The sequence below is a fragment of the Columba livia genome, chromosome 4, assembly GCF_036013475.1.
Source record: "Columba livia isolate bColLiv1 breed racing homer chromosome 4, bColLiv1.pat.W.v2, whole genome shotgun sequence".
NCBI lineage: Eukaryota > Metazoa > Chordata > Aves > Columbiformes > Columbidae > Columba > Columba livia.
The window spans coordinates 43,809,438-43,827,097 of record NC_088605.1 but is presented as its reverse complement, the minus strand read 5'-3'; the positions used below and the strand labels follow the sequence as shown (position 1 = coordinate 43,827,097).

General features: G+C 36.3%; 1 protein-coding gene across 12 annotated transcripts in view; it reads left to right on the top strand.

The window, feature by feature from the left end:
- RAPGEF2 (Rap guanine nucleotide exchange factor 2) overlaps positions 1-17,660 on the top strand; it is a 185,675-nt gene that overhangs the window by 159,017 nt on the left and 8,998 nt on the right. For 11 of the 12 annotated variants that reach the window (XM_065061441.1, XM_065061440.1, XM_065061435.1 and 8 more), the window contains 10 exons: positions 767-1,013; positions 5,505-5,662; positions 10,263-10,503; positions 10,729-11,112; positions 12,124-12,335; positions 12,423-12,546; positions 13,165-13,188; positions 14,221-14,444; positions 14,900-15,082; positions 16,170-16,322. In XM_065061441.1, coding sequence (XP_064917513.1) covers positions 767-1,013; positions 5,505-5,662; positions 10,263-10,503; positions 10,729-11,112; positions 12,124-12,335; positions 12,423-12,546; positions 13,165-13,188; positions 14,221-14,444; positions 14,900-15,082; positions 16,170-16,322 — 1,950 coding nt within the window. The remainder of the gene's footprint in view (positions 1-766; positions 1,014-5,504; positions 5,663-10,262; positions 10,504-10,728; positions 11,113-12,123; positions 12,336-12,422; positions 12,547-13,164; positions 13,189-14,220; positions 14,445-14,899; positions 15,083-16,169; positions 16,323-17,660) is intronic. The other variant, XM_065061437.1, reaches the window with a different exon arrangement.

Below are 17,660 nucleotides of genomic sequence, written 5' to 3'. Positions count from 1 at the left end.
ATGATCAGTTTTCATTTCATATTAACAATCAACTCATCAGATGATTTTCCCATTTATACATGGAGACTTCCTTTCACATTCAGAATATGTGACTTGACCACCAGATTGGTTTTGTTTAATTTATTTAAATATATTGACATTGTTGTGAAGCTAAAAGTTGCAGTACAATAACTAATTCAGAAATTAATCAGGTGTTTTGCCTAAGAAATGACTCTGCTGGGCAGCTGAGGGAGTTGTAGAGGTTTTTTTTATTTATCTGGCAGATGGACACAACAGCCCAGTGAAACATTCAAGGTGTCTCAGTAGTCTCACACTTTCCTATTTGCTTTATTTCTTTTTGCACGTTTTGCAGTTTCCCATCTGATTTCTGTCGGGTTGTTGTTTTATTTTTTTTTTAATATCTTGTTGCTAATAATTTCTTGTCCTTCTGAGAGCTTTTATTTCTGGCTATCAGTTTAAAACGTTCTTTTTCAGTTAGTTTTCCTATCTCATTTTTGACACCATCCATGCAACCATGTGGTCACCTATTGTATTTTTGTACTGAGCTGGGCCAATTTACTGATTTTTCTGATTCACACTACAGAAAATTAATGTCCTTTAAAATGTTTAAATTTTTTAAAAGTATCTACAGTCATTTAATTCTTGAATTGTCAGAATATATCCTAATCGTTTTTTGGTAATGATTAATATTAAACTGATCTGGTGTACAGAGCTTGCTTTTACACATTTGTTCTTTTTGTTTCTCCTCTTTTGCTGTCTTCTGCAGTTTTTAAAGAACTCTTAACTCGGTTGTCAGAGGAAAAAAGAAATGGTGCTCCCCACCTGCCTAAAATCGGTGATATTAAAAAGGCGAGTCGTTATTCTATCCCAGACCTTGCTGTTGATGTGGAGCAGGTAATAGGATTAGAAAAAGTGAATAAGAAAAGTAAAGCCAACACAGTTGGGGGAAGAAATAAGTTAAAGAAGATACTTGACAAGACTCGAATCAGTATTCTGCCTCAGAAACCATACAAGTGAGTTTTTAATTTTCTCTTTAGTATTTGCTTTGTGATAGATTTTAATAGTTTCTCATGATTCTTATAATTTGTCATGATACTTTTTTATTTATTAATGCAAAACATGCTTATATCTGAAAAAATATACTAGAAAATACTAGTTTGAATATTTGAATGATCACAGACTAACAATGCAGCTCCTGACACGAATGTGGATGTATTTTAGTTCTTATAGATAAAGTGATGGCACAAAACGTTTTCATGTCATTTACTGTTTTCTTTTAAGAGGACTGCTAACAGGCAACTAATTTCCAATTAACTCTGCTAGCAGGTTTGCTTGCAAATGTTTGATAGGAGAAATTATTTCAATTTATCTACGTTCCAGTGATCTATAAGAATTTCTATGTACTTTTGTAAAGGAGACTGAGGTTAAAATTTTAACTTGGGTTCTTTGACAGAACTGAGTATTTTATTAAAGAAAGCTAAACATGGCATCTGCTATCTTTTATTCTATGAATACATTTCAGAAATCAAGTTCTGATAAGGATTTTTGGAAACAATAGAAGAATGAGTTTTAGGAGATTTTGTGGAAATCTGGTTCTTTGCCAAGACAGATGGCATCCATGAGAAAAATGAAGTGTAGAGGGTAGTTGATGTGTAATCAGCGTTTTCTCTTGCATTTTTCTTTTCTGTATCCCATTGAGGAAGAAATCTGTTCTATGTAAATGAATGAAGGGCATACTTATGCTGAAAATCTAGGATGTTTTCCTGGTATTAATTTTTTAAAAAGTTTGTTTAATGTTAGGTGTTCCCTACTAAATGAATACTCTTCTGAAACATTATAAATAGAATGTTAGTAATGTAAATGTCAAATGACTGTAAATTAGTATTTCCAAATAGTGGATATTTCTTAAATTAATGCAGATGCATTTCAGTAGAGGAGAATCTGTAAATCCTCTTTTTATGTTCTTTGTTTAGACCATTTTATTTTATTTCACCGATCTTGTAGGCTTGTTCCTCTGATGAGCCGTGCATACCATTAGGAATGATTTTTTGCATTGTTCATGGCTTTTGCATAAAATTTTCCTATTGGTTTTCTTTTATTCCTTTCATTTTGCACTTTTTCTGTGCAGGGACCTCTTTAGGTAAGACTCAGAAAAACAGTACGCTTGACTTATTATTTTTCTTTCTTTTGCTAGCTCTGCTTCATGTTTTACATACAGCAAATTGTCTGCAAAGCCTGTTGATATTCAGTTGTTTGTGTCTGCACAGTTTCTGTGTAGAGAAGTGTAGCTGTAGACTTTCCTGTTTGTGCTTTTTTCTTCCCCCTATTGCATAGAAAATTCTGTCTCTTTCTTCCTAATAATTAATGGTATTGCATATATTAGTGGACTTTACCTATTCTCACGTATTTTTAAAGACCAAAAATCTAGAGGGATGAGAGAGCTGGTTTACTCATTAATCAAAGTAGGTATTTAAAGACTTCAGGAGTCAGCTAGCTCATGCGTTGAAACTCCCCCTTTTTGGAACGTGAATACTGCAGAGGTCTCTAGTGCCTCCAGAATGTATCCAGATAAAAACAATCTTTAAACTTGAATGAGGTCACTCATCGTGGGAGTTTGTCTGCCTTGTGAGACATTAAATCAGCATCAAAGAAGAATCAGTTTGAGCAGGAGATAATGCCTTCTTTCAGTCTTGCTTTTTAGTCCAGTAATGTCAAGTAACTTCCCAAACTGAGGGAACAGCACCGTCTCCTCTGTATCTACTGGGAAATCTCCTTCTCTCCACCATCTGTGAGGCATCTCTTGAAGTGTACTTGTGACTACAGCCTCCAGTGGAGCTCTTTGCTTTCTTTACTCTTCTAATGCGGAGTGTTTTTGTGATCCATAGGCTCAGTTGTTCCAAATAAGGATTAAACACAACCCCTACCTCCATCTCTAGCGAAGTTGTGCCTGGTCCATAGTGCAGCATCCCAGACAAAAACAACAACCCACTCTCTCTATGGTGCAGCCTTGCAGTGGGATGCACAGTATACTGTATTTTGAAGGAAGATGCATTCAGACACCTCTGTCATTCCATTATTGCTTCTACCCTGTTTGTCACTCAGCAGGAAAGTTATTTCTTAGTTAATGCTGCCTCCTTGCATGGCAAATGCATACAGAAAGCAATAGAGATGCTTTTCTTTTAAACCACAATCTCCTTTCTCCAGCTTAATAAAATATTTTAGCTAACAGCAGGGGTAGTTAATCTTCATCAGCCCTGCAGCTTTCTGGTGTCGCTAGTTGTGTCTGAAATTTCTGGGGTTCATTTCTTGTTTGCGTATGTTAGAATTCAGATTCTGATTTTAAAATAGAGTGAACAGTGTAAGGTAAATACTTTTCAATTTAGTGTGTGAATACTTAGATTTGAGAAGCATTTTAGAAACATAATTTTTTTTTTAAAACCTAACATTTGTCAGTTGATCCACTTTACTGAAGCTGCTTCGTTCATGACGCACATGATAGGTATAAGATTACATAACACTGACAAACTGCAAAAGGAATTCATAATGTAAGGGAAACTATTAAGATAAAGGGGAGGGTCATATTGGTTTTGATTTGAATTTAGATAAAATACTGGCACATTTATGAAATATATAGTTGTTTAGAATCACCAGAAAGCATTTTTTGGGGTACAGGAATTTGGGGTTTTTTGTTTACTTGTTGTTTGTGTGTGTGTGTGTGTGTGGAGTGGTTCCTACTTGAAAAACAAGATGTCAATAGCTGTGAGTACTTTTAGTTGTAGTGAAAGACTTACTTGATTATGGTTTAGCATAAAAGTGCTCTGTGCTGAGTTGATCATCACTGCTTGTTACAGTATTTTGTGCTTTGTGTGGAAGTAAAAAATTACAGACGTTCAGATGCAGCTTAACTTCTGATTAAGAGAGAATCCAAGAACTTTTGTTTCAGTGGACTTTAGTGTTTCTGTCACTCTCACAGCTTGGAGTTTATACTTCATAAAATATTTTGGTAATACAGAGTTATCCTGTTTTTGAAAAACAGAACAATGAGAAAACCTAAACATATCATACAGAGATACCCCTTCAAACTTTTTTGGCTTGTGTTGCCTTCTAAAAAGCAGTTGCTGTGTCCTTGTAATTAAAATTGTGTCTTAAATGCCCAGAGATACTATCCTAGTTTCCCAGAGAGCTGTTGAATTGATAGCCCTTAAAGAAGTGGTACAAGAGTGTACTGGGTAAACTGATTCATTGGTAAACACAAAAGGATGGCCTGTCCTTTAACATCTCAACAGGGATAATTATCAGGCCCTTCATTACTTCTGTTTAAGTTTTCTGAGGATGGATAGAACACTAGACAAAAGCTTAAGTGCCCCAAATTAGGGTACAGATGGTCATTTGTGTTGTATCATTTAATTTAGTAGCTTGACTTTTTAGAGTTGCAGCAGTTTGCAGGGAAATCTGAGTTCTGCTTTATGCTTTATTTACATGTGTAGATACAGGTTTAGATGTGCTTGGCTTTTAAATAGGCTTTGTCTATTGTAGCTTAATTTTTAATGGTTTTAATTCTCCATAATGCCCACTATTCAACATTTTACATCCTCAGAGATTATATTAAGGATTTGCATCTATGTATTTAGGGAAATGTTCAATGGCTAGCTCCAACTCTATGTCCTGTAGCAGTTGTTCTGCTTCACTTGTTGATTATGAACACAAAAGCAATAAACAAATTAGTGCCTACTGTAATATGATGATAGCTGTGTCTCTCATCCATCTAGCACTACTGACCTCCTTTGGGGCTCTGCCTTTCACGATTTAATAGACAAGCCTCTTCACCTCTATCACCGATTACTTTATTTACAGCCATCAGGCACTTTGAAGGGGATACTGATAGCATGCGTGGATGCTTACCTTAGCCTTCTGAGTTAGCATCACCTCAGTCGTATTCAGTGAAAAGAAACTCAGAGAATGTGCGATACAGGGTAGGAAAATGCAAGATCTTGACAATCCTCTCTTATCTGTCTGTTGAAAGATTTTAGCAAGCTGTATGGCTACAATAACTCCCAAAGTACAGTTGCAAATCCTATCTGGAATGAAGTGAAATTCGCGTCTTATAAAACAGCACTGTGGGGACAGCAGTGTTACTCAAAGTTCAGGTGATGGGGTGGTGCAAAAATGATGAGGTGTGTACAACCTTCTGAATAAAGATCTTGGCGGCTGTGAGAAATTGTCAGAAAATAATGAGCCTGGCAGCTGCTCAGAGCTTCATGGTGAACATGAGGATCTTCTGGCAGCGTGAGCAGGCAGATCTAATCACTTTGAATGGACATTTGGGTGCTCTTGACAAAGCTAGACATCAAGTGCTGTTGTCTGGAGAATTTTAACTTATAAATAGTGATTACTGTACTAAAAATTGTGTGAAAATGTAGTAATATAGATGTCCTTGCATCCCTCTAGTATAGACTAAGTTCTGAATGTCTGCAAGTCCTGATTTTATTTCTTTCTGGATGCAGTGACATTGGAATTGGCCAGTCTCAGGATGACAGCATTGTGGGACTGAGGCAAAGCAAGCACATTCCTCCTGCTTTACCTGTCAGTGGGACCCTGTCATCCAGTAATCCTGATCTACTGCAGTCTCATCACCGCATCTTAGACTTCAATACTACTCCAGGTAAGGATTCTTTTTTGTTGCTCTTCTTGACCTTGTTGTTTCCTTTCACTGATATATATACATCTATATATATGTATTTTTTTCCCCTGGCCTTCCAATGTCTGAAGATCCATGTGAGGTTTTTATTAACTGTATGCTGTCACCCACAAATAAACCACATATTAATGCACTAGGATTTATTGTTCCAATATACTTTTACCCAAATGTATTAGATATATGTTTTTCGAGTATGTTGTATACATAGTGCCTGTTATTGACTGAATGCTCTTGGCCAATGAAAATGTATTTTGCTTGGTATTTTACAGTTTGCCCTAATAGATCAGTCTTTGTAAGACTGCAGTATTTTCAAATAGCACAGCAGATCATTAGCTTACAGAAAAGCAAAAGGGCATTGGATTGGGACACAGGACGTGTGTTTCAGTCTTTTTCTGAACAGACTTCTTATAATCTTGTACTGCATCTGTGAAAGGGACAGAGTTTCAAAGATCCCTGTTAGATACCCTGCCCTACAGCTGTATGCTGAATTCTTAGTATATAAAGTGATTCTGAAATAATTTAAAACTGAGCACATTTAGCAGAAAGGAACAAAGCATGGGGGTGAGTGAGGGAGAAAAAGGGGGAGAAAGTGAGAAATTTGAGAGCCTTATCTTATGAGAAGGGTTTAGCCAGAGCTCCTGGCAGGGCTGGGATTTGGGCTCTTATCTGGCTGCTGGAAGGTTCTTAGCAGGAAACCTCTGAGTTAAGTATCCAAATCTTTGCTATTAAAAAAGAGCTGCTGGAGGAGGATATGGTGATGGTAGCTGTGCAGACACTTCGTTATTTTAGTCTTATATTTAGAGTATTTCTCAAGAGTAGAACCATAAATTCTATGCTTTCCTAAGCCTGAGGGATCTCAAACTACCTAAAAGGGCAGAGCTTAAACATTAGCCTCCATACTGTCCGAGTTGGTGCTATCTTCGTACTTGAAACAGTGATACTGGGCATTGCTGCTTTTCAGGTTTTTGGGGGCTAGAGAAGACTACAAGAAGGTGGTGTGTGACTTTTGTCCCACTGTCTAAGATTGCTCCTGACAGAGTAGGAAGATTGGTATTTTTTTTGTATTTTATCTAATGACTAGTGTCCAACACTTTGGAAATATTCTTTATCAGTAAAAGCCTAACTTTTCATCAGCATTTTATCTATAAATGGGTTCCAACTTGCAATTTATCTAGACAGGATGGTTCTAGGTAACTAAAGTGACCTTAATGCAGAGCACAGCGCCTGGCTGACTTCCAGAGCTGGGGCATCACTGCCTCGAACAGCTCAAACAAACTCCATTAATTGATAAGGAAAGCTGTTACACGTCTGAAGATCCTTCAGTCATAGGTGGACTTCAGAGAAGTTTAATAAATGAAAAATGTCCTGCTCTTTGCCTTTTGTTTTGAAGAAACAAATAATGATGTAATGCCATTACTTCAGTGTTATAGCAGCTTTTCCATTGTCTTTATAGAAAATATGTTAAGTAATTAGTACTTTGTCATTTAAAAAAAAAAAAAAAACAAAACTTTTTTTTTCTTTAAATTTGATTAAATGTCCACATACTGAATATTTTTAAACTAATTTGCACATATAATTTTTCCCTGTGAAGATAGAAGGGGAAAGGGGAACTGAAATTAAAACCACATACCTTAGGGGCTTTAGGGATAGTTGCATTGTAGGCAAGAGTTGAATTATGCCTCTATATACTTTAAGACTTGGAAAAAATTAAAGCCTGCAATTTTAATTTCTTTTGTCACCTTGGACTAAATTAAAGATGGAGATGGAGGCAGTTTGCAAGAAATTGAATGCACTGGAGAAGAAAGAGAAAAGTGTAAAACAGCCATCCCTTGAGCCTTTGGGGAATATCCCTCAGGAGAGAGAATAAAACATCTTACTGTTTTAGAAGGGTAGTCTTTGAGGAGAAAATGAGAACATACTTTTTTAAAGCCTGAAATCATCAAGGACTCATTTTAGTTTCTATTCTGATTTGTACAGACTATTTCAAATATACTTGTTAAGGTTTATTTTTAAATGTTCAAATACTCAATAGCACTTTGATTTCTCTTCTCTTGTGCTGCCTTTGCTATTCGAATGGAAGTCAAAATTACACAGTAATGATGAGCTGCCAGTCATTGGTACTTTTTTCCCATGACACAAGAATTCTAAAGGACAAGATTCCTATCATATGGCATTGCTTTCTTCAGCCTACCACTCCAGCTTCCTTTTTTGAAAAGAGGTGAAGGAGAAGTCGTTACAGTTCTCTTCAAGTGCTTTTTTATTTAAAAATTATTGCCCTGAATTACTCACTACTATTGCTATAGCTGTAATAATTTCAACTACTGGCAGACTTTTCTCTGTTCTCTGTAGTGATTTTGCTACTACCAGCTCCAGTAGGTAACACAGCCTGAAAAAATGCTTTGTAAAATACAGTGCAAAGGTGATACTTTTGTATTTGCTGTTCTCTGCATTTCTTCATATTGACTTCGGTGATCCAACAGAGCAGATTATTTTCTTCTCGCACAAAACACTTGATGCTTGGGAGTGTTGAGTTCCTGCCTTGGTATTGTTTGTAGTAGCTTCCCATCTTCATAGCATTTCTTTGAGTGGCAGATATTTCTGTAACAGCAAGAGAAACAAGATCCAGAGAGCATTCTGGTTTTTAATTATGGCTTTGAGCAGCCTTGTCTTTGGCATCTGCCTTCCTTAAGATGTCAAAAATGTAGAAATTATTTTGGGCACTGCACCATATCCCTCTTCAACTAATTACTGAAGGAATATGGGTCAATGTAGGGTTGGCAAAATTGGCTTACTAGTTGTAAGGTACCTTTGCTTCAGGTACTTAGAAATGGCTAAAAATTGGCCTATACTGATGCACTTTATGTGTAACTGATGATGTAATCGCTCAGTTCTAATGTGTTTCAGTATTACTGCTTCTCAAGTTGCAAAAATACTACTGTGAGCTTAAAATTTCTGAGCTTAGTTGCATGAAACTTGTAAACTAATATATTTAAGCCTAAACAGCCTTTGTGGCATGTAAACCAACTCATATCAGAGAGATTTATCTTAAAGCTTTCCAAATGGTTATTTTGGAGACATGCAGCAGCAGTAGAAACACATTAATTTTTGTTCTTTTTCACAAGATTTCTGTTGCTGAATAGATCTTTCTGTAGTAACTTGAATACGTATTATGCACATTCAGACATTCAGGTCTTGTCAAAAAATACTGTGATTGTATCCAAGTGAATGTTTTCACCTGGCAGTTGTTGTTTTGTTTTCTTTTTTGTTGTTGTTGTGGTGGTGGTGGTGTGTGTTTGTTTGTTTGTGTTGTTGCTTTTCTTTGAGTTTTTATTGTTTTTTGGTTTGGGTTTTTTTTTTATAGTTATCAGTTTTGGCTGTAGATGCAGAAGGCTTTCTATTACTATCTATCTTTTTTTGGTATGACCTTTATGATATTAGAAAAAATACATATTTTTAAACATATTCATTAAAGAATAATGACTAGAAGTTGTGCCACAAAACTGGAGTTATGTGTAGCAGAGTGAAGAAATTAAATTAATTGAAAGTACTTTATCTTGTCAGTTAAAACTACCTTATATTAAAAAAATCCAGTGTACAACTTAAGAAATTAAAAAATTATAATAAGAACAATCAGACTTCAGCTGATTAATGGTCTAGATTTCAATTCATTAGTAAGCTTATGGAAATACCAAATCTAATATTCAGAGTTAGGCTGGTAATTTTCCAGATATCCTAAAAAAAGACTATCTTTTCACTGTAAGTTTTCTGTCATCACTCACTTAAAACAGTAACATATTTAGAACTTGAATATTTGTGAAGTGTTTTTCTGTCTCTGGCTGTTCTAGTTCTTAATTACTAAAACATTGGCACAAAAAAGAACAAGTTTTCAGTCTGTTACTTACATATTTATTATTATGATTTAAATGTATAAAGGATAGTATTTTTGATAATTAAGTACTTGGATGCATTAATACTGCTGCAGTTTGCGTATACATGTGTGCTGGCCAGTATACATGCATCTTCCTAGCTACTTATATGTGTATGTCTTCCTTTTGTGTGTGCCAATATGGTTGAGTGTCAGATGTAGGAAAATGAGTCTATTTTCTTGAAAACATCCTTAGGAAGATTGACACTCCTACCACCTAATTTGCATAAACTTCTTACATGTCAGTGTATAGGGTAGTGGTGTTGAGTGCCCTTGATTTTTCTCAGACTAAAATGGAATTTACCAGTATTCAACACCTGTGAAAATCAGGCTGCTCATTTGTTAGACTGTCCAGACCTTGGAAATGTTAACATATTTTTGTGGCTTGCCCCATTGATAGCCTAAATAACTTATTTTCCTGGTTGTTAATAGAACTGGTCTGTCATTTTTTAAAAAAAAAAAAAAAAAAAGAAAAGCAAAAGCACAGCTGTTTTATAAGGAGGTGAAACAACGATACTGAAGTAAAACTGGTAGGTTTAGTCATTAGACTCAATGTAACTGATATTGTTGCTCGTTGCTATACCATTAAGTTTTTTCTGCTTTACTAAATTGCGTACCTTGCATGTAATTTTTTTCCAGACTTACCAGATCAAGTTCTGCGGGTTTTCAAGGCGGATCAGCAAAGTCGCTACATCATGATCAGTAAGGACACAACGGCCAAGGAAGTGGTCATCCAGGCTATCAGGGAATTTGCTCTCACCACGACCCCTGATGCGTATTCACTGTGTGAAGTCTCGGTCACGCCTGAGGGTGTAATCAAGCAAAGGAGGCTTCCTGATCAGTTATCCAAGCTTGCTGACAGGATACAGCTGAGTGGCAGGTGAGATTAGAGACTGCGAGCTAAAGATGACTGTGCCAATTTATTAAGTCAAAATCCCATTAAAAGGAGCATTATTTAATTATTAATGTTGCTTTTTTACAGTAAATTGCTCCTTATGCAACTTCTAGTTAAAATTCCTTTTATTCTATGATTTCAATGGGGTCATTGTTGTAACTTTTACCAGTATTTGAGTATGTTGTATCGTGTCTCTTTGAATTTTTACAGGTATTACCTGAAGAACAACATGGAAACAGAAACTCTTTGTTCAGATGAAGATGCTCAAGAGTTACTAAGGGAAAGTCAAATTTCCCTACTACAGCTCAGTACTGTTGAGGTGGCTACCCAGCTCTCCATGAGAAACTTTGAGCTATTCCGTAATATCGAACCCACGGAATACATAGATGACTTGTTTAAACTCAAATCAAAAACAGGTTGCACTAATCTAAAAATGTTTGAGGAGGTGATAAATCAAGAAACATTCTGGGTAGCATCTGAGATTCTAAGAGAAACCAACCAGCTGAAAAGGATGAAGATCATTAAGCATTTCATTAAGATAGCTCTACACTGCAGAGAATGCAAGAACTTCAACTCGATGTTTGCCATCATTAGGTATTACTGTTTAATAATTTTAATTCTAAAGAAAAAGCTAAGTCTCACTTATGTAAGTCCAAAAAATTTATTTAACAGGGTAAATTAATTAATACTGATAACATTAACACTTGGCAATCCAATAAAGAGGGTATTTCCAATAATCTGAACTTGACACTGAAACGTTTGCTGAAATTTTATTTGGAATGCTACTATTGTGTACTTATTGCTCAGGTAATGAGGCAAGAGTCATTGGTGAACATGTCGCTAGAGAAACTACTGCACTTAAAAATAAAAACCGAAAGAAACAGCAGTTACATGATGAAAAATGGTACTCTAGTCATAGATGAAAGGGTTAATTTCCCAAAGGGAGCTCATAAGTTTATATGTGGTTCCCAGTATCTTGAATACATTGAGCCATGATATGTTGCCTTTGATTTTCAGTGGTTTCTTGGATGGAGCTCTTGATAATAGTCAATAGCAGACTATGATGCCATACAAGAAGCTGTAAATAGATATCTTTTAGTGAGAATAAAAAAGTACTGAAAATCTTAGACAGAAAACCTTTCTTATATTTGAAATGAGAAGTATGGGAGAAGACCCTAATGTGTGTGCTTATACGCATTTTTTAGAACATTCACATTTCCTTTAGAGTGTCCAAAGTTAAGCAGAAAGAACCTAACTAAATAAATACCTAAATATTGTCTCATATGAAAAAGCTTGAGCAAGTTGCATTTAAAATGACAATGTTATCACTGTCTCTGGCAAAAGCTCGTCACATTCATTCTGTTCATGCTTGTATCATGCAGATATCTCCAGTTTTTATAGCTTTTATAAAAATGATCTTAATTGTTCTGTTAAAATTACACTGACAAAAGGAAGTTTTCACTTTTTGTTACTGTATTGACATTGTTGCACTATGCTATTCTGGCTATGTGGTATTTCCACCAAAATTTAACATGTTCTTTTCTGGGAGTTTTTGTTTCTTTTTATTGTTCTTGAACTCTTTTGTATGTTTTTGTTTGTTTCAAGTGGCCTGAATTTGGCACCAGTTGCAAGGCTCCGAACTACTTGGGAAAAGCTTCCAAGCAAGTATGAAAAACTGTTTCAAGATCTACAGGACTTGTTTGATCCATCTAGGAATATGGCAAAATATCGTAATGTCCTTAACAGCCAAAACCTACAGCCCCCCATTATCCCCCTGTTTCCTGTTATCAAAAAAGACCTTACATTCCTTCATGAAGGTAAAAGCAGAAGTACCTAATCTTTTATCAGCTAAGGAAGACTAACTTTGCTGCCTAATAACTGATGTTGGTAATTGTCAATTGTAGGAAATGATTCAAAAGTGGAAGGCTTGGTTAATTTTGAGAAGCTGAGAATGATTGCGAAAGAGATACGTCATGTTGGTCGCATGGCATCTGTGAACATGGATCCTGCTTTAATGTTTAGAACTAGGTAAGTGTGTTGTATTAGGCAGAGGTTTTCCCAGCTGAGAGAAGGCTAGATGTTGGCAAGAGGTGCTTGTCAAGTGCCTCTTGTTGTCTTGGAGCAGTATGAGTTTCTTGTTTGTTGTTAACAATTTACTAAAATTATGTGGTGTTCTAAAACTGGAGAAATTTATTATATTTTCTGTTAATGAGTATATATTAAAATGTTTTATGTCACTCTTTAGATGCCAGTTACTTCATAAAAAAGAGATTCTGCCAATGGGAGGGAGGGGGAGATACTGCCTTGAACACATACATATTAGTCTGTTTGAAACATTGATGTGTGCCAGCCTTATCATTTTTATTTAGAAGTGGGAATGAAGCAACGTCAGCTGGTGGTTTTAGAAAACGTGGAGTGAATGCTGTTTGGCTTCATGTTTGACCAGCTTATTGCATACTCTTTTTCTTAATTTGAGCTAGAAGAGTTTGTAATATCTGACTGTATGCCTAAGTCAAGGCTCGTTTTAATGTTTGTGGGCTTCCAGAACTGCTTGTCCTGAGGTCTGGTCTTTTTCTTTCTGAGCTTGTGATCTTTCTCTGTCTCTTCTTAAACCCATGCTTTATTCTTCCTGGCTCTCACTTGCAGGAAGAAGAAATGGAGGAGTTTGGGGTAAGTGGTTGGAGACAATACACACAGACATTCATTCTTTCCTTACCATTTGCATTGTTTCCTACTTGCTGTCTTTAATTTTCTGGCACTTTGACATTTTTTCCTTTTGTTAACCCTTTTTTACTGGCAATACATTTTAAGGCAAGAGTGCTTTTGCTTTTGAGGTTAAACACAAAGATAAGTGGTTGTAGATAGGAGTGAGGTTTTCTTCTCCACCTCCAATTCAAATTGCCAAAGGAAGTGACTTTCAGTAAATGAGGAATTCTGAAATGGCATGGTTGCAACAGCTGGAATTTGCTGTTAGCTTTCTTGTGCCTAGTAAGCAACTACCATAATCAAATACAAGTGTTAAAACTTACAGTATCTGCTAAACTAACTTCTTTTTATATTACAATTCAGCCATCATTTTTACTCTTAACAATTCAGGAACAATGCTTATCTTTCATATAGACATACATTGAAATGTGCATGACATTTATTTCATCATGAACTAGCTGACCATTTTATTTAACAAAAAGCTGTCTTCAACCTAGCAAGTTACAAGGAAGTCCTGTTCTGTAAAACTGAACAGTGCATTTTGTATGTGCTCTGATGTTTAAAGTATTTAGAGAGCTTTCAGATTTTCTTATCTGTATTTGAATTTGAGCCTCAACTGTAGTCTTCTGTCAGCATTGCCTTACTGCATGAGCTTTTCCTAATGCTCCAATCTTCTCAGTAGCTGGCTTACGTGAGAGAGCTAGCTTGAATGCTTTTTTAGATGTGTGAAGTGATATTGCTTAGTCGGAGCAGAATAGGTTAAAATATGTGTGTAATTGAAATAGTGCTTGTAACTAAGTAAAAATATTTCCTTACCCTTGTCCTTCTATCTGTTATAGCTGTTTGACTTACTGGAATGAGGCATGAAAGCTTTGACCATAGACTGACATTCATGTGATCTTTTGCATGTTTCATATTTATTAACTGATACTGTGTTGGACTAAGTCATACCTTTCCTCTCTTTCCTCCTCCTTTCCTTTCCTCCCTTCACTTCAGGTCTCTCAGCCAGGGCAGTACAAATGCAGCTGTGCTGGATGTCGCACAAACGGGTGGTCATAAAAAGCGGGTCCGTCGCAGTTCCTTCCTTAATGCTAAAAAATTGTATGAAGATGCTCAGATGGCACGGAAAGTAAAGCAGTATCTCTCAAACTTGGACCTGGAAATGGATGAAGAGAGCCTCCAGACACTATCTCTGCAGTGTGAGCCAGCCACCAACACACGTGAGCATTAGCATTTGTTATGAATTTTAAGGAAGCTATTAAATATATAATACCTCAGTTTTTCTTCTCCAAGGAAGTAAATGCAAACAGCAACTAGACAATGGGGTGGAAAATGAGGTTTCTGATAATTTGCAAGTACTGAACATCTATGAATCTTGAGGAAATCATCTTGTAGATTAACAATATATACAGAAAGCTTTTATATAGGAGATGAGGATTTTCAGATGATGTAGTGCTGAAGTGCACAAGGATTCTATGGATTTGTCTGTATAAAGTCTATGGAGGAGCCAAAAGTTTTCTTCATCTTTTCTGTCTAAATGTATCCTATTGTATTCACTGTTCAAGTATTGGAGCACCTCATAATTATTATTGGAGGGCTTTGCACACTCAGATTAAAACTTCCACAATATTCTTCGCTAGTAGTCATTCCGTGCTTTCTGCTGTTTCTTGTAAAGTGCCAAAGAATACAGGAGACAAGCGAGCTGGAAAATCCGAAACTTCACCGGTGGCTCCCCGGGCAGGCATCCAGCAGAAAGTGCAGCAGCAGCAACATAAAGTAAACCAAGCACTGCAGGTCCCTGCAGTGTCTCTTTATCCCTCTCGCAAGAAAGTGCCAGTCAAAGATCTCCCACCATTTGGTAAGTGGAACAGTGAAGCACTTGGTTTAGTACTCTGAAGTTTATTTGCTCATGTCAGAGAGACAGTTTTAATTAAATAAGATGCAGACCTTTATTTCTAGTAGTACTATGTGCAGATTACGGCAGTTTGTGTAGCATGTATAATTCTGATTTCACTTTTCATTAGTTATGCACTGCTTAGGCTGCTAGAGAAACATAGAAGCAGCAAAATGAGCGAGAAACAATTCCATCTTCCTTCAGTTCTTGTTGATTTTACCTTTAAATTTTAATCTTAAAGGACTTTGAAGTGCCACAGACTGAATTTTGGTCATGGTGGGAAAGTTTCTGAAAACTGGTTAGCTTGTATTGATGAAGCAGCTGTGAATTATTGAGAGCAGCATTGTGATCTCACAGATCAAAGATAAATTCTGTAGAATGCTTGAAAATAGGCTGTACCACATACAAAACTGTCAGAGAAGCTCCATCTTTGCTTTTAAGACTATCCCAGGGTGGATTTTTGGGGGAGGGGAAAAGAAAGATGGATAAATGCTACCTAAGAAAAGCAATTCTTGATGCCCTAGATCTTTACATCATACATCATCTTCAGGATGTTGTTACTCTTCAGTTTCCCAAAATAAGCTGGTGCAGAGAGAGTTCTCAGAAATGAAAGGGAGAAAAGCAGCTGCAGAATGGCCTTGTTTTGTAAGCCTGATCTTATGCATCTTCTTTCCAGCTTTCTTTGACCTCCTAGGCTACTCTGAATAGAAAAGAAACAGAAGAACAGTTTAAATTCTTATTATATAAACCTTCACTAACCAGTGAGATTTGCATGTGTTTGTGTTCAACATAATTTTAGTTCAGGTTTCTCAGTAACCATTGCTATGCATATCCTTGATTTATTTATTGTATAGGCAGTGTTCTGCAATACTAAATCTGCATTGAGTTTTCTGTGACAAAGTATTTATTTTAGGTGGCCAAAATGAAAGACCAGCTTCACTAATATGCAGAAATTAAGTGCTATGTTTTAAACAGGAGTAGGTTTAAACTTTTTGCTTCGTTTAAGCTGGTGTCAAAAATTCACATCTGCCTACGTTATTCTTATTTAAAGGCATTAACTCTCCGCAAGCTTTAAAGAAAATTCTTTCATTATCTGAAGAAGGAAGTTTGGACCGTCACAAGAAGCAGTCTGAAGACACAATATCAAGTGCATCTTCACAGCTGTCTTCTCCCCCTACTTCACCACAGAGCTCTCCAAGGAAAGGTATTAGACGTGTAATATTTCTTGTTCTGTTTCCTGAAGCTTTGGAAACTTCTGAGAGAGAATTTAGACACTCAGGAGAAATTACTGCCGCTCCTGTTTTTGTCACAGACGGTCAGCAAGAGGGCAGGAAGTGTAGTGCACAGTGGGGATACCTGGAAGGACAGCCAGGAACCTGATTTCAGGGGTATCTGAAAGTCACCTGGTTAGCAAAGGCCGGGAAAGATAACCTGATTTGATACAGGATTTGATGCATTAGGTCACTGTCATTGCAGCTGCTTCTGACAAAAATATTCCCATCATCAGTGTTTCCTGCCAGTTGGAAGGATGTGCAGATTGAAATTAAAATCTTTGTACCACATTAAGCACATTCCCCTATTAAAGGTATTGTTTGCTGGATCATGCATCTGTATGGCATGTGACCTATGTATGACAGGTAGGCTTAAGATATTTGGGATTCAAATCACTAACAACATTTTACTATAGCAGCCTGATGAAATATTCAAATAATTTATATGGATAGTTGAGGACTGATGTTACACCTTGGAGGTTCCTTGACTAAGTTCTTTTTAAATGACTTTGTAGAGTTATTTTTAAAAGTGAATTTAGTACCTTAAAGGGATTTTTTTTAAAAAAAATCCCATTTGTTTTTATCATTGTACATTTTCTGGGTATAAATTTACAAAACGTAATGGAGACGTTTTACCATAGTTGAATCAAAAAAAGGCTCTTTGGAAGTATGATAGCCTAGTTGTATTTCTTATAAGTTAGCAGTTTTTCTCTTTTCAGAATCTCATAAACATCCAGTTTAACAGTTACATAATGTAAAATTATATAAAACATATGTATTGAGGTTGAGTGCCCATAACAGAAATTCAGAATGCTAAAGAGATGAGTGTGTTGGAGATTTCACTGTAGCAATAACTTTACCACCCCTGTACAGTTTAGAGAAGGATTTAAAGCTTATGTGACTATCACTTTTATCTACTTTCTTATCAAATGAATAGCTGAGCCCTTTTCTTAGTGTAGTAGGTGGCAGTGCCGATCAGTTGAGGCCTTATGGCTCCTGACTAAAGGATCTCACCAGTTCCTTCTGTCTTCTTGGAAGTGAGAAAAGTAACAAGAATAACAATTCACCAAGGACCTCCAGGATAGGTGCGGCTTATGGAAACAAAAGGGGAAAAAATACCTCCAGTTATCTGAAAAGAGGAGAGATTAATATGGCAAGAAAGTAAAAATGCTTATGCGAAATCTCTATTGAAATGATCTTTACTAAGGTCAGATGGAGGAGGGTTTTATGTAGAGAAGACTTACAAGGACTTGAGATGGTATTCTAAGATA